Here is a 23,657-nt window from a genome sequence, read left to right as displayed (position 1 = left end):
AATTGTGGGTAGAGAGGCAAGTAGGATGGCTTCCAGTACATACTTTTCACCAAACAATACTGAAAACAGCCATTAGCAAGGGAACTATTTCTAGAACTTTCCCCCTTTAATGTTATTATTTTTAAAATTTAATTTATATCCCACTCTCCCCACTGTAGTGGGCTCAGAGTAGTTTACATCATATAAATGGTTTACATCATAAGGAGCCAGCGTGGTGTAGTGGTTAAGAGCAGGTGCACTCTAATCTGAAGAACCAGATTTGATTCCCTGTTCTGTTGCTTGAGCTGTGGAGGCTTGGGCTAGTCACAGTTCTTTGAAGCTCTCTCAGCCCCACCCACCTCACATGGTGTTTGTTGTGGGAAGGGGGAAGGGAAAGGAGACTGTAAGGGGGGGATATAAGGAGAGGGGGATATAAGGGGGGATATAAGGAGAGAAAGGGGGGAACATAAATCCAAACTCCTCTTCCTCCTCCTCCTCCTCCTCCTCCTCTTCTTCTTCTTCTTCTTCTTCTTCTTCTTCTTCTTCTTCTTCTTCTTCTTCTTCTTCTTCTTCTTCTTCTTCTTCTTCTTCTTCTTCTTCCTCCTCCTCCTCTTCTTCTTCTTCTTCTTCTTCTTCTTCTTCTTCTTCCTCTTCTTCCTCTTCTTCTTCTTCTTCTCCTTCTCCTTTTTCTTCTTCTATACATCATATAATATAAAATGTGCAATAATGTACATATAAAATATTATATGCTCTGAAACCTGCATACATGGAAGTTCTGTATATCCTAAGCCTAACTCCAAACTTGCAGAACAACGACAGGAGGGGCAAAAAGGAAGGAAAGGGAAGTCGGGAAAGGGGAAAGGGAGTCAGCAATGATCGAACCATGACCGGTTGCTGTCCTCATCTATAGGCCTGGCTGAACAGCTCCATCTTACAGGCCCTGGGGAATTAAGACAAGTCCTGCAGGACCCTTATCTGTTTTGATAGGGTGTTCCACCAGGCCAGGGCCAAAAAAGTCCCAGCTCTAATTGAGGACAGCCAAACAATTTTTGTGCCAGGGACTACCAGCAAGTTATTACCAACAGAGACCAATGCTCTCTGGGAGACAGGATGGAAAAGGTATTCTCAAAGGTACACTGTTCTGAGACAGTTAAGGGCTTTAAACATCAGCACTTAACCTTTGAATCAGATTCAGTGCTCCACCTGAAGCCGATGCAGCTGATAGAGCAAAGATTGAATGAGTGTCCTTTATGGCATTCCTGCAAGGATCCATTCAGCTGCATTTTGGACCAACTGGAGCTTCCAGATCAGGCCCAAAGGCAGGCCTGCATAGAGCAAGTTACAGTAATGCAACCTGGAGGTGACCATTGCATGGATCATTATAGCGAGCTCAGGGCAAGACAGAAAGGGCACAAATTGCCTGACCTGGCAGAGATGGAAAAGTGCCAACCTGGAAACATTTGTGACCTGACCCTCCATAGAAAAGGAGGCATCTAGAATCACACCCAGGATCTTGACAGATGGCTTAGATGTTGATTGCACACTGTCAGGAGCTGAGAACTGATATCCTAACCCAGAATCCCTCCAGCCCAGCAGGATCTCTGTCTTTAGTAAGACCAGTGAATCTTCTTGAATGAAATTCAAGAAGAACATTGGCAAGCTGGAACTGGTTCAGAGAAGGGTGACCAAAATGGTAAAAGGTCTGGAATGCATGCCCTTTGAGGAGAGACTTGGGAAGCTGGATATGTTTAGTCTGGAGAAGAGAAGGTTAAGGTGTGACATGATAGCCAGGTTTAAATATTTGAAGGGATGTCATGTTGAAGAGGAAGCCAGCTTGTTTTCTGCTGCTCCAGAGATCAGGACAAAGAGTAATGGATTCAAAGTGCAGGAAAAGAGATTCCACCTAAACATCAGGAAGAACTTCCTGACAGTAAGGGCTGTTCAACAATGGAGCACACTGCCTCAGAATGTGATGAAGTCTCCTTCTTTGGAGGTTTTTTAAGAGAGGCTGGATGGCCATCTGTCAGGAGTGCTTTGATTGTGTATTCCTGCATTGCAGGGGGTTAGACTTGTTGGTCTTTCTGATCTTTTCCAACTCTATGATTCTGTGAGTCCTTTGGGCGGTGGCATAGCGCCCATGGAGCGGGTGTGTGTGATGCCCTGGGCGGAGCAGCAGCGAAGGTGTGGCTGGGCTGTTGAGGGGGCGTTCCATGGGCATTTCGGGGTGAGCAACGCTGCGGCAAGGGCGCAGGCGCGCCCTGGGTGCAGTTTCCCCTTTCTCCGCCTCTGCCTTTGGGCAACAACCTAAACATGAGATGAAGCTGGCATATACATAGAAAACTATGTGACTCTGCATGACAATACATGGGACCATTTGGGTTAATCACAGGAAAGCCTGAGTCACTGACCAAACTTCTGCCACTTCAAAAAGCTGGCCGAAGCAGGCAGCTATAAAGATGCTCCAATATCGTTTGTCTGCCACTAAGGAGAGTTCGAGGCTCCAGGCAAGTTGGTTGCATTTCTCAAGTTTTGTCACAACACAGTCACCACTGCTTTCTTTCTCAAAATGTAAATATTTTGTCAGAATTAGCAGCGCTTCCATACTGCACGGTTTGTTTAATATTCTGGAATACTTTGACCAGAAGGGGGAAAAAAGAAGGCCCCAGTGACTTCAAAATACAGGCTGCAAAAATGCAAGACTGTTAGTCTTTTGTCTCAGTGGTTGGAACAATAGATGTTTCCTTTGCTGCAGGATGAAGCTTTGAAAAGGATCAGAGGTCTCAACAGCCATAACTCGGAGACTCTGTTTCAGATTCAAAAGTGATTAAAAACATTCTGGTGCATATACGGTACTTTTTTTGCCATGTTTCTCACTGTTAGGGAGTGAAGCCCTTAATTTAGCAGGCAGCCATCTGGGTTACTGTGAATGCTGGCTGCAATCTTTAAAGAGCATTGCATGGAGTTTTTGAAACGTAGTTCAGAACTTGGCATTAAAACGTTACTGAACAATTTAAAGTTGTCTGAATAGCTCAATAGCATTGGCCTGTTTGAAGAGCAGCTTTAGGTGTTTTTCCCCGTGCACATCCCTCAGTAGGTTTACCAAAGAAGTGATGATCCAAAGAAGCTTGTGTACATGCCCAGGCAAGAACTGTGTTTGCTGCCAGAGAATGAACTTTAAAGCTTTCTTGCTGCAGCGGCTCTCACTGCTGGAGAGGCTGGCCATAGTAGGATTTCAGGCTCAGCTTGCCTCTTCAGCTTTTGAAGCAGTTGCTGGGAAAAAGACTTGAGAGCCCGTGCCGGGCAAGTAGTAAGATGTAAATCTGCAAATAAATAAATGCCTGGGGATCACTAACAATGCACACAGTTAAAACTAAAATGTGTGGTCTTGTCTTTTCTACAGGCTGTGGTATTAATTGTTCTGGGCCCTGTCAATGGAATATTAAATGCACCTTCCTGTAGGAATCTTGATCTCTTGCTCTTTCAAATCAAGTAGCATCACTGCAGGTTTCCCCCACAAATACTACACATGCAATTCCCTCTGAGTGATCAGTTTGCCCTGTACCAGTTAATCTAAATAGAAGTGTGCTGTTTTGCATACACAAGCCCCTTTTCTCACCGTCTTATCAGCTGGTCCATCACCGTGGCAGAGGCTCCCACTAGACCGCATTCGGAGCAGTCTTGGCTGGCTTCCCAGTGCCTTTGAATTGCCACTTGGCTGATGGTCAGAGAACAGCTTGCGCAGGCGGGAACATTTATCCGACGTATTGGGAACAAGTGTAAAAAATAATCTAGTTAGCACACTGTCACATCTGCCCAACTTACCCTAGTTTTCTTCCCAGCCGTCGTAGCTTTAAATAGTTGTTGGGGGACTATAAGGATGGTTACGTGGGATGTTGAGAATAGTGAAATTGGCTTCAAAGGCCAGGCTTGTACAGCGGTAATTCTCTTTGAAATAGTTTCCACTGAGATGGCAGATCACATTTCCATTTCTCCAGTAGCCTTCCTGCCTCAGGACAACACCTAAGAACTGTGGGACACAGCCGCTGAGCACTCAGTACAGTCAAAGAATGTACTACAGTATGCTAAAGACAAACCGGCTGACTGGCATGTCACGTACATTTTGAGGCATGGGTATTAATGGAGGCCCAGACCCCTACTAAGTTGAAGTCAGGTAAATTCTCTTTGAGTGATTCAACAGCAGTCGCTCATTGGTAGCAATTTCAGGTGCCCTGATTGTGAGGTTGTATGCTGTATTGTGGGATGTCATGAACAAAGGGAAGTGGAACAATTCAAAGCCAGTGATTTTTTTTTTTTAACAAAAATGTTAATTCAGTACGTTTTAAAGCAGCAGCTCGGGACAAATCACTTTTCATAAATATCGATTTGGCATAAAGAGAGCGGCCTTGAGGTTGAGGTGCCATCTGGCACACGTGTATCTAATTTGCATAATCATATTGGCATTTGAAGAATGTAGGTTGAGTGTGCCGTTTGGCATGTGATAAAGTCATTGTGTGATTGATTCATTGTGGACGTGGCTAGAAACTCAACGTATGTTTACCAGGGCTCTTCATAGTTGGGGAAAAATAGCTGTGTTGTGTGAATGTAGGCCTATTATGCATATGAGGTCTGCTCCCCAGTGAGCATTCATTTCTTTGAGGGCTGATTTGTGGTTGTGTACAGCCCCCCACAGTCACAGCACCGCAGATCCCAACAGAGCAGGCAAAGCTCGAATTTCCCTCTAGGTCCAAATGTTCCCCTCCGAATTTTCCCCTAGCTTGGATAGGGGAAGGATTTTCTTGCTCCTGCCTGCCCTTTCCTGTCTGGAGTTCCACACGATTCAGGGCACTCAAAGGACTTTCCTTGTTTGTTTTGTCACCAGCATTCTATTCAGCTATATATCATTCAAATGAAGCAACAAAGCAATGCTGAACAAAACACACACACACACACACTCACACACACACACACGACGGTGGCAGGTAGCAGCTTCAAGAGAGCAGTGGGTAGGTGGTAGTTGTGGAAACTGTAGAGCAGGCTTCTTTGCAGGAGATCTTGTGGGGACTGATTATCAGCAGCCAGGTTTGCAAAGGCCATGATCAGGGAAAGCAAGGCAACTGCAGGCTGCCAAAATGGCGGATCAGCTCTGCTCTGCTGGATGCTTCTCACAGAAAGCAGAAGGAAAACCCCACAGCTGAGAGGTAAGTGGGTAATGCATGATAGGTTACAGTTTCTGCAGCAAGATGACTTCCTCCCAAAGTTTGTCTTTCTTTAATTGTACATGTAATAATGACTCACTGAAGGATCCGAGATGTGAGGAATCTAGCCAAACTTATCCAGTCCTACCAAGAACTGCACATTACCTGGCAACCCCACAATACACAAATAGATGAAGTGTGAAATATAAAGTCCACTTTAGCAAAAGGCATTTTAAAGGTACTTGAGTGCTTTTCTCATTATTTTGGCCATGTGGAAGTGCACATTTCGGATAGAATGCAGAACAGGAATCAGTTGGGCATACCAGTGCAGGTTTTATATTAATATTACAGCCAGATGTGAAAAAAGCAAACCCAGGTTTTGCATACAAAGGAACTGCTGTGTACAGAAACAAAGAGTCCACAAACACGCAAATCTGCTGTGTACTAAATCAATCCATTGGTCTCTCTAGATTCAGTGCTGTCTGTTCAAAGTGGCAGTAGCTCTCCAAAGTTTTAGTCAGTCAGAGAAAGGTCTTTCCCCGTTCCCTGAAATCTTTTAACTAAGAATGACAGGGATTTGACCTGAAACTGTCTACACGCAGTGCTGTGCCACTGAACCACAAGCCTTTCTAATTCAAGCTTATAAAAAAACAGACTGTGAAGAAGCTTTCATGTGGATGTGGGAAGCCTCGTTTAGCTGCTCAGGTGTTTCGGGGAGCGACTTTGCTGGGAATTTTGCTTGTATTACAGAGCCCAGCTCTAAATGGTGGCTCTAGTGTTGACAGTAGCCCGTAAAAGGTATTTTGAGCTGCAGCTAAAATGCTCTTGTGTTCTTTTTTTCTGTTCCAGTCAAATACATGAAGGAGATCTCGCCCTATTTTAAAAATTCGTCAAGCGGTGCAACTGTAACTTGGGACTCTTCACCAGCCCTTCAGAAGCAAGCCTCGCCTGCTCTTTCTCTGAGAGATCTCAAGGAAGGAAAGAATGTCCCTCTCAAAATGTGCTATGTATCCAGGAAATGCCTCCCCAGTGATCCAGAAAACAGGTAATCCAGACGCCACACCAAGGCCCTTGGCCACCGTTCGGCACTTCCTGGGGATTTTATGTCTTTGTTAGTTCTCTGGGAGGGCATTTATACATGTGATGCAGCATTTGCACAATAGCTAGGCAAGGAAGCAGGACTAAAGTGCTGCTTTGTTGCGTGCACTGCAGACGAAGGGAAAAAAAAACTTGTCAACCACCTTTCTAAAAGCTTGAATCCAGCCCTTTGTATCTGTTGTTCACATGAACCATAGATTTATCACTTTCTTATTTATGTAGTGAGATCTCCATCCCAAAGTGGTGGAGATTGTTTTAAAATAAAGTGCACACACACACACACCAGTAAAAAATGCCAAATGTGTTCTGGGATTTATTTTTTAGAAGTTATCTTGCCTCTTGAACCAAAAAGGTTCCTTAGAAAGCCAATAGTAATGACTCACAGTATCGGTTTTTAAATCAAAATGATCAGTTGTAACAGCTAAAGCAAAGGTCCCCAACTTGTGGGCAACTTTGGAATGCCGACAGGGTGGATGCGCGCAATCACAAAATGGCTGCCACAGGAGGTGGAGCCACACATACATCCAGAGAAAGTCCAAGTGTTGTAAAGAAGAGGGGTAATTTAAAGACATTGAGAAAGGGGCGGTGATGAGAGGCAGAGTAAAACCAACTCTGTAATTGCAGGTGCCACCAAAGTAGCCAATCAATAGCTTTGCAAGATTCCGACCTGGCCCCACCCATTTTCCGAAAGAAACTTGTGGGGCACTAGATAAAGTGTTGGCAGGCACTTGAGCTAAAGTGTTACAAATTGCAGATGACATCAAATCAATAAGTATAATCATATTGAGAGGAAACAGTAATTTAAAATATTAACAGATGTTGAAAACTGGAAAGGAGGGTTCTTCAAAGAGTGCATTGAAGAATATCCTATTAACTGAAAACAAATGCCTGGGTGATTGTTAATTCTGTTCCCAGGGAGGAGAACCCAGGCATAAGGGCCTGATTCTGATCAGGGCCACAGTGCAGCAGGACTAGGGGATCTTGTGTGTCTTCCCCCTCACACCCTTTGTGATCTTTTCAAGTGCCCTTGGGAGGACAAAATCTGCTGCCATGTTGCTGGCCTTGCAGAAATTTTAGTTGACCACACTCATTGCTAAAATGGCATCAGCATCCACAGAAGCAGCGAGAAGTGCAGTAAGAGATTGTCCTAAAAGAATTAACATTTTTTAAAAAGTTTGTTACAAATGCACAAAGCTGGACATATGAAGGGAACTGGGGAATGATACAGCAGAAAATTAAGTAGAACATTCTCTTTGCTAATATTCTCTCCCGAAAGGTCAAGACCAGCGGGTCTTCACCTTTAATTCACTCCTGCACCCTTCAGCTACACATTTGTTAAATATTTATCTGATACTTTTCCTACTAATTGTAGCATCTCAAGGTAGCTGTCTTCCAGATAGCTGACAATTAACATTTAAAAGCAGACAAGAAAAACAAAACTATGCAACTTTACCATCTTAAAGAATTAACTGCAAAACACTTGCTAGAACAGGGGTCTGCAACCTGCGGCTATCCAGATGTTCATGGACTACAATTCCCATCAGCCCCTGCTCACATGGCCAATTGGCGGGGGTAGTAGGATTTGTAGTCCATGAACATCTGGAGAGCTGCAGGTTGCAGACCCCTGTGCTAGAAGAACAACTGTATGATTCTTATGGAAAACAGACAGCATATGGGACCTTCCATTACTCCTTGGAGAGGCCATTCCCTTCTGGTGGAGCAGCCTCTGAAAAAGAAGGGTCCATGTTTGGCCACATGGACTGCTGAATGGGAGAGCTCAAACTGGAGGAGACCATAGCTGTTGTGACCCGCCTTGAACCCTGCGGGGATAGGGTGGGATATAAATCCTAAATAAATAAATAAGAAGATCTTAGTTGGCAAACAGGCTCAAAAAAAGAAAGAAATTAGGGCATGTAATTAGCTTTCAAGGCAACTCTATATATTTATGCAATATATGCTTGTGAGCTGCAGATCTGAGGGATACATTGCCTGATGGGCATCAGACAACTTCTTATTGTTAGGTTTCATTCCTATATGCTGTGTGCCACGTTTTGTAAGAACCTAGGAGAGAAATACTGCTCAACGTTGCAGGAACAGTATAAAACAAATCTCCTTCACTTTTTCACAGAAACCATTGCAACAGGTGAAAAGGGAGCATCTAAAATCACAAATACCTCCCCATATGCCCCCTAAAATTTCTAAATGTCTCCCACCAAGATTTGTATGTTGCTTCTCTTAAGAATCTGGTCAAGACCAATCAACTATTTGCCAGGATGACATGGGTTTTACACTCTGCACTTTCAAAGTTGCGTGCAGGGCTAGTAGTGAGGTGCAGGGGGCAGGCTGCAATGGTTTTCTGGCCATTGTGGACCAATGGTGTCAAACTGGGGTGGGAGGCATTACATATGTATTGGCTACATTCTTCTCCGTCATGAAGGTACCTGCAAAAGGGTTTTCATTCAGTAGTATGTAGACCTAGAATTCTCTCGTTCGTCCTGGACACCTGGTTCAGATCATACAGTCAAAAAGGATCTTTGCAAATGGCAATGCAAGAACAGCGTAGGTCGTATACTGCTCTAATAGCAAGCCTGTTGGCTGCTCAGAAGGATTTCGGTCTCATGTTAAGCAGGCTTCTTCATGCAGGTACCTGGAAGTATGCTCAGCAGATGGACGGATTCCCTTGTTTCTTCGGGCAAAGGATGAAGTGTCTGCCCAGATGTGGTTCAGTGCCATCCATAGCAACATCAGCACCTTGTTGCCCAGAGTCAAAGAGGAGCTCAGAGTTTTGCAGTCTGGAGTCGGCATGGCTGGTGGCAGAGATATCAAGCATGTTGGCTGGCTCACGGAGCAGGTACTGCTGCCTTCCTCCTTTGTGTGTTGTGATCATTGCTTTGAATTTCACTGATCCCAGTAAGGAAAAGTTATTGCCTAACAAGTACAGCTGTAGAAAGACCACTTAGCCTTCACACTGTGTTTGCCAACAAGTTTGCTATTAAATTATGCCACATGGTATGCATATGCTTAATTTGTATGGTGCCTGTTGCTTTCATGCAAGGTCAAGTTATAGCAATTGATTGGTTGTTTCTTTTAAGCCAGAAGTGACTGAACTGGAGATGTTTCTAGGGACTTACTATGGTTTTTAAAGGACAGACTGAGGAAAAGGAAGACAACTGAATAGAAGCTTCCATTATTTCAGTGTTCCATGTTTCCATATTAAGTTCCGCATTATATTCTTGTTTAGCATTTTATTTCCAGTTTTTCTGATCTCCAGCAGGGGCTTCCCTCCACTCCCCTTTTCATATCTGAAGACGAATATTCCCAAAAGAATGGCAGGGTGTCTGCCAACTGTAGCTTGACATCTGTCTTACTTGTGAAAATGATATGCAAAATCACTTGTGGCCTTCTGTCAGGATCTGATGTGTCTCCCAGCTGAACAGGCCCCTCTGCTCCAGACCATCCAGCCTCCTCATTTACAGACATTAGTCGAAGCCCTGGATACGTGGGAAAGGTTTAAAGACCTGCTTCGTATCAAGAATGTTTCTCGAATGCAATTATTGTTTCTGTCATTCTTCAGAGCATCAAGGGCCGTAGCAGACCCTGTCTCATGTTATCAAATAAGTTGATGCCAAAAAACAAAAATGGAGTTTTGTGACACTTTGAACAGCTGTTTTTAGCATCAGGCTCTATGGGGACAGAGAGCACTTCAATCGATGCAGAGGAAGTGGGACAGGCAGGTGGTGTGGGAAGCAGGGGTAATGTGTGAGTTACCACTGTGGTAATGTATGTATTTGGTTTAAATGTAGGCCAGCAGTATCTTTGTGTCTACAGATTTTCATGTTTTTTTTAGAGTGATTCACCAGAAGAATATAAATGATGCTCAGTCAGTTAGCAGTGGCCATTTTAATCTGTGGTGGAGCTATGCTCTGAGTTCCATCTGTCCATGAAGTAATACAGAACAAGGCCTTCCGTATACTGGCCCCACAATTCAGGATTCCTCCTGCCCCCAAAGGCCAGGAGAACTTTACCATTTTAATCAAACAGAACTGTGGTTTCCAACCTTTTTTCACCTCTTGGCAACCCATTTCCCTAAAACTGCACTCCCATATTAGCAAATCCATTACAGAATTTTTTTGTGTGCCCCTAGGGCAGGGGTCTGCAACCTGCGGCTCTCCAGATGTTCGTGGACTACAAATGCCATCAGCCCCTGCCAGCATGGCCAATTGCCATGCTGGCGGGGGCTGATGGGAATTGTAGTCCATGAACATCTGGAGAGCCGCAAGTTGCAGACCCCTGCCCTAGGGGTACGCATTCCCCAGGTTGGGAGCTGTAGGAATAGGTAGAGAATAATCTTTGATACAGACTGACATTTTGAGTTTCATTTTATTATGGAATGTATTTTGATTCTATTTACCGACTTGCATGCGGTTTTGTGGTTTTATTTCACATTATTTTGTTGACATTACCTTGCATTTTGTAATCATGTTTGCTGTCTAATGTAGAAGCCACTTCGCACCCTCTTTTAGAAGTCAGGGCAGTTTATGAAATCTTTAAAATAATAAACCCTTCAATTCAGATGCCATTGATTTCAGCATGAATCACTCCCAAGCAAACCATGATGTCACAAGAACTCTCCTATCAAATGCATTTCCTGTCAGATGGCAGCCAGTCTCAGCCTCTGCTCATCATGGCTTTTTGGGTAGACTTGTCAACGTGGACATTTCCCTCTTGTCTGAGTTTCTGTGACTGTTGCCATTTTGCAGCTCCCTGGAGATGGGACAAAGAACATCCTTGCTGTCCTCACAGAGAAGGAGCTTCTCTTCTACAGCAGCTTCCCACAAAGTAGAGATGCCTTGAACAAGCCTATGCACAGCTTCCCTCTCATAGCTACCAGGTAACGCAAACCATGATTTGGAGCGTGCTTGTTTCTGTATTTCTGCCATCAGTCTCTGTTGGCTGGATGTGGAAAAACCCCTTTCTAAGCAACTGGCGGCCTGAGTAGAAACATCACAGCACACACACACACCCTTAACAGTGACTGGTCTGGGACCCTCATACTTAGCAGGTTACCCCCCAGTCATCTTTTTGGGGCCTCTTGCATAGACCCTGATACAGGATAGTTTGGTTACCACCTTGTGGAAGGCACTCGCTGATGGCACCTGTGCCCTGCAGGACTTGCTTAGTTTGTTGCAAGATTGAATTGTTCAGATTGGCCTTTGGAGATTAACCAGATGTTCTGAGCTGCCTTAATATTGGTATGGTGTATGTTAATATTTTATATGTATTATCTGATTTTTGCTGATTTTTAACTTATTTATTATGATGCTGTTTAGGTATTGTAAGTTGTTACGAGACCCTTTGGGTGAGTGGGGATTTTTAAAAATCGAATAAATAACAAATTTTTAAAAACAGTAATTCTGGTCCTTTTCTGTAGCACAGAAATGCTTAGACTGTACTGATACAGCTATAGCCTTGGAACTGCCAGAGTGCTTCCATGGCCAAAAGGATTTCTGCCCACAGACCATAATTTTCTTACCTTCCATGTCCCCCTGTAGCCCAGAATGCACCTCAAAGTGCTGTTTTGGAAGCATGCTCTTGCAGGCCATCCCAATTTTAACTTCTAGATCCCCATGGCAAGCCAATGTATATTTTACAATATGTTATCACAGTGTGCATGGAATTTCTATTTAGCTGGACTTAGAAATACTTGGTTATTTGACTCCATTCCCAGAGAAAAGTGATGACTCCAAGACAAATGAGTTACTGAGAGAAATATGTTGGGTTAATTATTCTGCATTAAAAGACGTGGACTTAAAACTGTTGATAATTACCTCACAGAAATACAATGAAAGGACGGGAATAATTCATCCGTCTGCCTTGGTTGTTTGTGTGTGACTAAGTTTTTAATTATTTGTTAATTTTCATAATTTTTATGCTGGTTTTATGATATTATGGTGTTTTATTTTATGACCCAGGTATAAATTAGTTAAGAAGAACAAATTAAACAAGGGAAATGATAAAAAAAATTGAAGCCTAATAACCACCAAGAAACCTTTAAAAACAAACAAACACACACCTAAGAACATTTTACCATTACAAGAAATGAACTGGATGAATTTTGCTTTCATGGTTAGGACTTTCCATAATAGGTGAATTCACACATTATACTCAATGAAGCTGCAATGAAGCAGCCCCATGAGAAGCATGTCTATGCCAGATAAATATGCAAAAGTGCATTTGTCATATTCTCTATTTGTTTATGTATATGTTGAAAATAATGTAACTATGTAATTTGGTCTGGACTCTGTCCTCCAAATTGGAGTTGAGGAGAGCGTTGTCTGATTGGGTAGTGATTCTTGAAGGGTTTGCCTTCCCCTGTAGAGTGTGGGCTTTCTGCCTTCTTCTGAGGAATTTTCTTTCCAGACAACTTCTTCATGCCTGTCTGTGGCACTCTATTGACTGTCTCAATATGTATTGCTTAATCTGCGAAATACAGTTATATGAAGGACCCTGCCTGTGGAGGCAACTGGTCTTGAGAACCTGGTTTGGTAAGGGAAATCACTTTTATATCTAGCAGTTAACAGGCAGGGGCAGCTTGTTTCCTTAAAATAAAAACTGAAGAAACTGGAAATATGGGTTTGCTCTGTGATGGAGCTTTTGTAAAGTTCTGCTGCCCTCTTCTGACAAAGGACTGAAAACAGACACCAGATGCTCAAGACCAGGCAATTGGAAGCAGGAAGAATGTTTCATCGAATAGTCCATCTGTTTGGGTTTTCTCCTTGAGCACCAGGGCCAGCCTAAAACTGTATTTTAAAAAACCCCTAAATCAGTTCACTAAATCAGTACAGCTATTAAAACACAAAATCATATTTGAAAGATAGCTATATTAAGCAGTGATACCAGATGGCTAGCAGGGGGAGCCTTCCTGTGCGGCTGGGCTGGCTCTTAAATGGTGCAAGTTGACTGATGTTATGTGGAGAAAGTCAGCATATGCACAATGTATATTTAGTATCTCTGTTCAGACCACAGGTGAATCTATGGAAATAAAAAATGAATGCAGGAAGAGTTATTCACTTTCTCTTCTCCACGCACATAGTAGGATTCTTCACATGACTATTGATATAAAGGTATCTGAAATGTTAGTGTCCTTGTGCATGATTACATGCATCACAGCAGTTCAGAAGAAGGAAGGGTTAACTACCTGTGGATGTTATGGTGGAGAGCCACAAAAGTTGCTGTATTATGCAAGGAATGGAGTTGCTGAAGTTATGAACAGCATCATAGTGACCTCTGGTGGTCATTATTGCAATAACTGGCCCAGTGACAACCAAAATAAAAGTTTCAAACATTACACAAACTGCAAATGCTGTGTGCACTATTCTCTAGCAAGTGTACCTCTACAGTGGATGTGGTGTCAAGCATATGTTGGTTGCATTTACGCTTTATGCTTATCACAAGCTTCTTAGGTATACTCCTAAAATGATGAGATTTTCAAAGGAGACAGTTAAGCTGGCATTGATTCATAAGTTAGTTCAACATTGGCTGGACGCTAATGTGCAGTTGAAACTAAAGGGTTTCCATAATACATTTTCTGTACCCAAATCTATGTGGTTTCAGGAATCACAGTGGCAGCAAGTTTCATCTTTGCTCCAGGGGCAGCTTTAGGGCCTGGAACCACCAGCAGGTTATTTGCTAAGTATATTGGGAGAGGCAGTCCCATGGATACAGAGACCCCAGACTATTTAGGGCTTTGAAGGTTAACACCAAAACCTTGAATCTGATTCAGTTCTCCACCTGGAGTCAATGCAGCTGGCAGAGCACTAGTTGGATACGTGCCCGCCATGGGGTCCCAGTAAGGACCCGAGCAGCTGCATTTTGTACCAATTGGAATTTCTGAAGCAGCCTCAAGGACAGCCCTGCATAGAGTGGGTTGCAGTCGTCCAGCCTGGAGATCACTGTTGCATAGATCACTGTGGCTAAGTTGAGTTGGGACAAGTCGGGTACAACGGCCTGACTTGGCGAAGATGGTAAAATGCCAGGTGGCCTACATTTGTGACCTGTGCCTCCATCAAAAGGAGGCAGCCAGGATCATTCCAAGATTCTTGGTGGTCAGCATGGATGTTAGCTGTACCCCATCAAGAGTCAGAAGTCAGTCATCTTCATCTTCACTTCCCAAGCTCGCCATAGGACCTCAGTCTTCTTTGGCCACTCAACCCACAGCCTGTGGCATTAGAGAGTGAACTCCAGACAGTGTCAGGCCTTATCTGAATCAGCTGCTCACAAGTGAATGTTGCATCTTGGAAAGGACAAGCATGACAGAGCACAGAGGTACTCATGAGGATGGGGGTTGCTAATAAACATCCAGTGCTTTAATAGTTTCTCTTACCACTCAAGCATTATGCCAGGAGAAGTTGTATCTGCTAGGGTCTTTTGTAAAAGCAAAGGAGTTTTGGCCTCAACAGAATCTGGGTGTGCTTCCACCTGCCCAGTGGCATGCTTCTCAAACACACCGTTAATCTCCAAAGGCACACTGAATTGTTCTCGGTCTCATGTGGCGAAGTTTACATAATGGCTACAGTTATATGCAGAATATGCTCAGATCAGATTATTGGTAATTGACTGTTAACTGCAATTAGAGAGAGAGAGATGTTAATTAGCATTCAGATAGTATTTTCAGTGTTCAAGGTGCTTCACGCACATTCTTCAGATGCAGTTCCTACAACAGATCTGGAAGGATAGTATTATCTCCACGTAGCAGGTGGCAGTGGAGTAGCTTACCCAAGAGCACACAGTGTTTGTAGAAAGGGCACATTTGAATTCTGAACATCCTAGATCCACCTATTCTTTCAGCCATTAAAGTATGTCATATTTATTTCTGAGTATCATGTGCCACCCTTATACACTACAATGGATCTCTAGGGTGGTTATTTCCCTGTGGGATTCACATCACATTGAAAGTACTTTTCTTTCCCATCTTACACAGGCTGGTACACTCTGGCCCATCCAAGGGATCTCATCTCTATGACACCGAGCTTTCGTTTGCATTACGGACCGGAACCAAAAAAGGTGTGGAGACACACCTGTTCAGTGTGGAGACGCACCGGGACTTGGCCACATGGACAAGGATACTAGTTGACGGATGCCACAATGCAGCTGAGTGTATCCAGGAAGTGTCAACAGGTCAGAAAATATTTGGTAGTTGGCATTTCAGGACTGATGTTGTTTCTAACTTCCAACTTGCCTAAAATAAAAATAAGGCAGGCAATTATATCACAGTGATCTCTGATCTGTAATCAGAGCTAGTTGGTTCCTGGAGTTAGATATCAATTCTGTTTCCCTGGCAAAGAGCCTGCCTGGGTATTCAGTCAATACTGATTTTTGGACCTTGAGCCAATATCAGCCTTCTTTCAATCTTTGGTATCAAGTGAAAACAACTAGAGCTAGGAGGCTATTTGATAGGAACCCTGTGGTTCTACCACTCTTGCAGTGCAATCCTAAACAATTATGCACTTCTAAGTCCATCTGCAGTATGTCTACCTTTGTAGATCAGCAAAATGTAACAACCATAAAGCACTAGGTATATCCTAGGAATCCGCTTGCACAAAGTGATGTGAGGTCCTGACCTACTCACATCCTCAAGTCTTCTTTAGTATATAGCAGTAGATATGCAAAAGGTTGATTGGCTTCTTGAAGATGTCAAGTTTGAAAACAAGTGTCCTGCAGTTTGTCATCCCCTTCCAGCATAGCCAGTTTCTGCAGTTGAATAGCAAGCTCCTCTCTAGAAGGCTGGACTCAGTAAAGATAACAACCCTCTGCACCTGATGTTCTTTTTCCCCCCAGCATGCACATGGAATGGGAGGGACTGCACATTGTCCATCCACATCGACAAGGGCTTCACCATCTCCACCCTGGAGCCAGGCCTCACCAAAGTCGTCCTTCTGCAGCAACCTTTTGAGAGGCTGCAGATGTCCTCTGATGATGGGGCCAAGATGCTTTACTTGGACTTTGGCAGCTCAGAAGGAGAGATTGTGAGTCCCTCTTTGACTTCCCCCTTCCTGTGATAATTGTTTTCCCTGCTTTTCTGCTAGGTTCCTAGAGAAGTGATTGTGATGCTATCAGTAGGAAACAAAGTCTGTGTACCCCTCCCAGGGGCATTTCAGAGAACCATGGAAGAGATATCAAGGAGCTCAAAGGGTTGATTTGAAATGCTTTTACTAAAGTGTATTCTGTCATATCAGGCCACGAAGAAGGAATGAGACTGAAGACCGTAAGCCTTTAGAATTCTGGGATGAAATGGGCTGGATATTAAATGGTGTGTGGACTTAACTAGGAGGCCCCTAGGACATGATAACACTAGAATGAAGTCATCATGTTCTTTTTGACAGGGTCAGGCCTGTCCCATTGCGGGATAAGACCTCTGAATTGTGGAAGGACTCTCTGAAAGCAAGAGCTGTTGATGACTTCTATGAAATATCTCAGTTTCAGATGAGGCACTGATCCCAATTGCCCTGAAGGGCTGCACTTAACTTGCACATTTCAGCAGAGAGAAAAGAGTTTTTGTTGAAAGTAACTTCTAGAAACTTCTTGCAGTATCAAAGATCCTGACAAGAAAAGTAGTGTCTTAGCCCATAATTTTGAATTCTAGCTGGCAATGATTCAAACCTTCCATACAAGCCTATCAGAAAAAAAAGTTTTTTTAAAAAAAGTTCCTTGAAGATAGCTATGACAGCATGTGCTTTGTTGTGTGTGTGTGTGTGTGTGTGTGTGTGTGTGTGTGTGTGTGTGTGTATTCCAGTGTGTGATTTCAAGCAGCATGATGTAAATAATTTCATATTCCTGGTAGTAGAGAAAAATAGAGAAAAAGGCTCAGAAACCAGACGGAATATGGGGAAATGTCTTTCAGTGACTATGTATAAGGATTGAGGACCTGGCGTTCTTGATGGCGCCTTATCCCTGCCTCTTTGCTTTCACTTCAGACCACCAACTTTTCTCTTTGCTTATTTTTTCTTGCTCTCACAATTTTGTTGTTCCTGTTTGATGGGCAGAGGGGAAGGCAAATCAAAGCTCTGCATGCAGATCCCGTTAATTTACATAAGGTATACAAAGTATAGAGTTAAAATGAAGAACAGTTCTTAAGTTCAGAATGTTAGAGAGGACAATGTTATTCTAAATCTAGACTCACTCATAATTTGATGCCCTTGGTCTATCTCCTTGATGCAAATCACTCTGCAACATATTATTTCTATTTTTAACCAGTGCTGTATCCTTCCTAATTGCTTGTGAAGTTGTTTGCTAGGGTCCTTGACCTTCTCGCATATTGCAGAACAACCTGTATCAGTATATTATCTGTCATTCTTCAGGTAGTATAGGGAATAGTTAATTTGTTCTGTTTTCTGTAGTTGGTAACTATTCTTTTTTACACAAACACTTATATTTAGAGACCAAGTTCTAGGAAATGCATGCAGGTGAAATGCTTTGATCAAACGACTCTTGATTGTTCATTTTTTTTTCTTTGCAGCAACTAGATCTTCATTCCTGCCCCAAAACCATTGTCTTCATCATCCATTCATTCCTGTCTGCCAAAGTGACCCGGCTTGGGCTGCTGGCATAGGGACAAGCAGGAAGACCTAAAGAGAGAGCCAAGACTTCATGAGATCTATGCACTATGGCTATTATTTCAGTGGCCAAAACAAATTTTTAGAATGCCACTACAGACTGGAGCAAGGACAGCTGGTGTAATCTGTTGATAGCCAAAGGACTTCTGGATAGCTGATCAAAATACATGGATGGTGAACTGCCTAGGATCGGACAGCCCAGGAAGTAACTATTTCCTTATGAAAATGCCCATCGCAAGTTTGGAAAATCTGAGACAGCAAAGGATGTCACATCAATTTCATTCTGCCGTCACATTAGTGCCTTGAAAATGATATTTTATATATGGAAAAAATCTGTTTGTATCAAGGTTTTATATTTATATCGCTCAGTTTATGAACCTTAAAGAAATGCTGACTTGGTGGTTTTTGTTGCATATTTTAACACCATTTTAGCTGCAAAATGTGGTAGATAAAGACAGATTTCTTCATTCTCTATAAAGCATAAAGTCTGGAAATACTGTAAGCCATTTCTTTGACATTTGACAGACATAAACTAGAAAGTGGCTGTGGATTTACCAGTATATCCAAACTTTGTAGATAGTCACAGAAGCCATAATTATAAAATTGATCAGGATATATTTGTTTTGCTAACTCTTGGCCTTTCAATTTGATTTCTCACATATATGCTAAAACAGGAAGCACTCTTGAGAAGGGGAAACAATTAGTTTTATGAGCTAAAATTCTTGCATGAAATTATTATTTTGTTTTCCTTTTTTGTGAAATAAATACAGAGTACTACAGATGACTGAAGCCATTTCTTTCCAGTTTATCCTCACAACAAATTCTGAAGTTAGCTGAGTGAGGCTCAGATCCCAAAAGTTCTTGGCTTCCATTCTGTGCTCTTCTGGTCTTTATTTATTAATATCATTTGGGCAGGGAAGGAGATTTGTTTGTATTCATCGTAAGCACTGCATGGCAATCCCATTGGCCCATACATCTATAGTTCTAGTTGCATTGCTTAGTGCTCTCACATGTTTGGTGTTAAAGCAGGAATGGGAAGGAGGAAAGATTGGGACTGGTAATGCTATCCTCTATATTGTCCTAGTTGCGCAACAGTGGAATCACATCACAGTACAGAATGATCCAGTGGCATGTTTGGAACTGTGAGGATGGGTAGAATGTACTAGTTCTGTTGCAAGAACAAACAGAATGTTTGGGTGAAGACATGCAAAGACTCCTAGTGGTGAAAATCTTGTTGAACACAGAGTCCTGGAATGCAGTGGATGGAGGTTCACTTTCAGTATACTTAGAATATCTGCCCCTACTATGGCCAGCACTCAACAAGAAACTAACGCTTATAGATCTCCCTAAAAAAAACCACTGGGATTGGATAGGCCTCTCAAACCTTTTAGTAGTGCCCCCCTCCTCCCTATTTGCTCATTCACATTTCTATGTGTGTAACCAAATTAGGGGTGGGATTTGTTTGGGTGTTGGTGAGATTTTTTTTTAAATTGCAAACTACATTTAACAGTCCAGGTGCTCAGGAGCAACCTGAGCTGATCCAGCTGGCTTGTTCTTATGTTCTTCTTATGTTCTATAATAATAATAATAATAATAATAATAATAATAATAATAATAATAATAATAATAATAATAATAATAATAATAATAATAATAATAATAATACATGGATGGTGAACTGCCTAGGATGATGATGATGATGATGATGATGATGATAATAATAATATTATTATTATTATTATTATTATTATTATTATTATTATTATTATTATTATTATTATTATTCGATTTATTAGACCACCCTACCCCCGAAGGGCTCAGGGCGGTTTACAGGCAACCAGACACAATACATTGCAACTAAAACAATCAAATAATCCAAAATTAAAACATAAATACAATAAAAACAGTAGCAGCATTAACCTTCCATAATTAATAAATAAATTAGGTGGATGACGTCCAGTAAAACCCTGGGAGGGGACTGGCAGATTTTCAGATAAGCCGATGACACATAGGGCAACAGGGAGGGGTGGACTCAGTGGCCAGACTCCCCAAAAGCCCGGTGGAACAGCTTGGTTTTACAGACCCTGCAGAACTCCCCAAGGTCCCGCAGGGCCCTAACAGCTGGAGGAAGAGCATTCCACCAGGCTGTAAAAGCCCTGGCCCGGGTGAAGGCTAGCCGCATCATAGAGGGACAGGGGACCACCAGTAAATTCGCCTCTGCCAGACGGAGAGAGCAACTCGGGACATATGGGGTAAGGCGGTCTCTCAGGTATGAGAGCCCAGGGCCATAAAGGGCCTTAAAGGTCAATACCAACACCTTGAAGATAATCCAGAACTCCACTGGGAGCCAGTGCAGACGGCACAACACGGGGGTGACATTGATATGGAACAGACTACTCTGCCATATATCCATGGCTAAAGAAAACTAGAACCAACTCATTTTACAGCCTTGCTGGTTAGTAAACATTTTGGGTCCCACAGATGTGCTCATAGAAAAGGATGGGTGGGCTGTCATGAATCTCATCCTATTGCAGCTTCTTTACCTGCATTATTTCTGTCTGTGTGGTTCTCTCTTCCACTGGCAATGCCTTTTTATGGTCTAGGTCGGAGAAGACAAGGAATGGTCTGCTTCTGCCAGATAAAGGTCCCCATAATACAATTTATTTCCACCAGTAGAAACAGGATAGTGTACCTCTTTTTATCTATGACTCTTGCTCACAGAATACATAAACAATTATTGTTATAAAGGTTCAGACCTTTCAGGCAGAGAGAGAGAAGCTTGAGTATTGCAATAAATTAAATCAATGGAATAAGGAAGCTTAGAAAGTAAGTTTACTACAACCTATGGCAGAGGCTAAATCTACGAGAAGCAACAGTGGCATAGTGGTTAAGAGCAGGTGAACTCTAATCTGGACGAACCAGGTTTGATTCCCTGCTCTGCCAGTTGAGCTGTGGAGGTTCATCTGGGGAATTCAGATTAGCCTGGGCACTCCAACACACACCAGCTGGGTGACCTTCGGCTAGTCACAGGTCTCTGAGCTCTGTCAGCCCCACCTATTTCACAGGGTGTTTGTTGAGGGGAAAGGGAAAGGAGATTGTCAGCCCCTTTGAGTCTCCTTATAAATCCAATGCGTCTTCTTTATAAGATCCCTTATACTGAATTGAACCACTGGTCCATCTAATATTTTAAGGTTGGTTATAGCATTGGGCACTGCAAGGTCTTAGGTAGAAATCTATCTAGTCAAGCTGTCTGAGATCCTTTCAACTGGAGGTGCTTGGGAGAGGGGTTCCTTTTCTAGGGATCATGACTCAATAGATCATGTACCTACTCTGTCTCTGGCATCTGCAGTTTAAGGATTTCACAGAGCAGCCAATCAGAGTAGACTATTGGGTCCCAACCTTGTGGGCAGAGCTGGAGTTTTAAAAAGTTTACAGGACACCAACACAAAATGGCTGCCATGATAAGCAGAACCAATAATAAAATGGCCCCCATATGGAGCAGTCACAAAAGGCTGGGAAGTTCAAAGACAATTCTCCTATATGGGACAGCTTTTTCCAAATGGGAGTTCCCTGCAAACCTAAAGGTAATGCCTCCTGGGGTCTTCTAAAGTACTTCAGTGAGGTCGAAGGACTGGCTCTTGATATTGGGGAAAAGCAAATGGAATCAAGAACTAAACAGATGAGCGCTATGGTGCCCACAAGAGGAATGTTGGGGGATAAGGCTCCGGAGTAGAGAGTACAGAGCTACCTGGAGTAAAGCAACTTGATAAGTACTTGGAACATTACTCATGTAAAGTGTGCTTCCTATGGCTGTTTCAAGTTAGCAAACATATCATATTCTTCATTATATAAACATTTGACAGAATCTAACATATTGATTTTTTGTGACTAAGTAAACATTGATTATATTTTAAACCAAAGCTCCTGCACTCACAACAGCAACCTCAACTGACAGGACAACAGAGGTTACTATTGGCATCATGTGCCAGGTATGTTTTAAAAAATACACTGTGGAAACAACACACATGTGGACCTTTTTGGGCAGCTAGGATGGCATGAAAGAACATATACCAGCCAGTATCAATGTGAGGAGTTAAGCGCAGACATATCTTCAAAATCAGTTATTTCTTTAAGCTGTATCTTAGCTGGCATCGAGCGTTCCTGCTGTTTCAGGGTCCATCCCCGAATTTCTCTCACAAGAGGAGTTCAGGCTACTCCCAGAGATCACAGTTCCATATGATCACAGTTATTTTTCAGGATAGCTAAGCTTTCTCTGATACTATGTGCGGTGGGGTGTTAAGTTAGCTGGTTTGACATCTTAATTCTGATCTACTACCTTCAATCACAGGAGCCATTCCAGAATGTGTGCATTCCTTTTCTTATTTGAAATATGTATTTATTCATTTATCAAAATGATTATATCCTGCCTTCCCTACTGGTTCAAGGCAGTTCTCAAATAAAATAATTCTACAGCACAATGTGCAATATACAAAACTTCAAATGACCCCCCTTCCCCAAAAAAGATTCTTGTGGTACATACCACATTAAAACACCTGCAAATAAAATGGGTTTGCAGCACTTTCTCAGAATTCTTAAAGACAGCCCCCATCCACCCACTCACTTAGGGTTCCTTTGAAGAAACTAGACACTTGCTTGGATTGATGCCAGGTGGGCTACTTTAAGCAGTGGGTGGTGGTCTGAGGACTATAATTGGATCATGGGAATCATGGGAGGAGATGGTAAGTAGGTCTCAGGCATAGAAATAAGACTTCATCAAAACATCCTGTTGACCATGACAGGGAAAACTGGTTTTCCCTTTCACATACCTGAGGTGTGGCGTTTCTCAGTGGAATTGCACCTAAGATTATCAGTGGTTGAGGGAAAGCGTTAGTACTGGTACAATGTAGTCCTCTATTAGCAGAAGAAAAGATAAAGCTAACCAAATTAAACTGTTATTTTTTTCACACAAATCCCACACTCAGCTGGTGTTCATGATCAAATATTTAACAAAACTCAAATAAAAATCAATTTTGCATGTCCCTTTTACATTTAAAACATTCAAACCATTTATTTTATTTATTGTTTTTATTTCTAACCTTTTTTCATTTCATATAGTCAGGATTGAGGATTGAGTTTCCCAAGTATAATTATAGATTTTGTCAGCTACTGTATGAGGATTTGTTCATGCAACACTCCATCCCAGAACTCCATCTATGAGGTGCAGAATTAAGATATAATGTTAGAATATTTTATGTCCATAATCCAGTTAAAGCAAAACTGAGCAATTCCTATTCTCAGTGGCCATGGTGGAAACCTTAACACTGCATTGACTATGAAGTACCTTGTGCACTGAACCTCTTCTGACACCTGGATTTCCAAAACTGGGTAGCTGCAACAGAAGAAAACAGTGGACCAAGCAAGCAGATCATCTGACTCCAATGCAAAGCAATGCAAAGTTAGGTTTATTTGACATCCTGGTTCTCGGTCAGTATAAGTGCACTTAATCCTGCTGAGTCGTGGCCTATGCCAACAAAACAGCTAATTAAGAAATGTCATGCCATGTAAGTCATGCCACATTGATAGTACCTTGTTCTTGCGCACATACTCTCAGTCAGCATCTGTTCTTAGGGGACAGATGGTCATGACTCATTACCAAAACAAAGGCTCCTGTTCTCAAGGGAGAGATGTTCATCTCACATATGCAAACTATTTGCTCAGATACAATCTCATTCTTATCCTAAATGCCAGGTATTCTAAATATATAAGGAATGGC

The 23,657-nt window shown here is 42.4% G+C and overlaps 1 protein-coding gene across 1 annotated transcript in view; it reads left to right on the top strand.

Annotated features, from left to right (window-relative positions):
- The window catches only part of SNTA1 (syntrophin alpha 1), a 63,245-nt gene extending 44,584 nt beyond the window's left edge, over positions 1-18,661 (top strand). The window contains exons 2-7 of the mRNA XM_048498334.1: positions 6,024-6,219; positions 8,916-9,123; positions 11,033-11,163; positions 15,253-15,449; positions 16,110-16,297; positions 17,788-18,661. Of these exons, the coding sequence (XP_048354291.1) occupies positions 6,024-6,219; positions 8,916-9,123; positions 11,033-11,163; positions 15,253-15,449; positions 16,110-16,297; positions 17,788-17,880 (1,013 nt within the window). The 3' untranslated portion in view covers positions 17,881-18,661. The remainder of the gene's footprint in view (positions 1-6,023; positions 6,220-8,915; positions 9,124-11,032; positions 11,164-15,252; positions 15,450-16,109; positions 16,298-17,787) is intronic.
- Positions 18,662-23,657: the final 4,996 nt, after the last annotated feature.

This window comes from Sphaerodactylus townsendi, linkage group LG05 (genome assembly GCF_021028975.2).
Source record: "Sphaerodactylus townsendi isolate TG3544 linkage group LG05, MPM_Stown_v2.3, whole genome shotgun sequence".
NCBI lineage: Eukaryota > Metazoa > Chordata > Lepidosauria > Squamata > Sphaerodactylidae > Sphaerodactylus > Sphaerodactylus townsendi.
The sequence above is the reverse complement of the archived record's forward strand: the minus strand, read 5'-3'. Positions and strand labels throughout refer to the sequence as shown.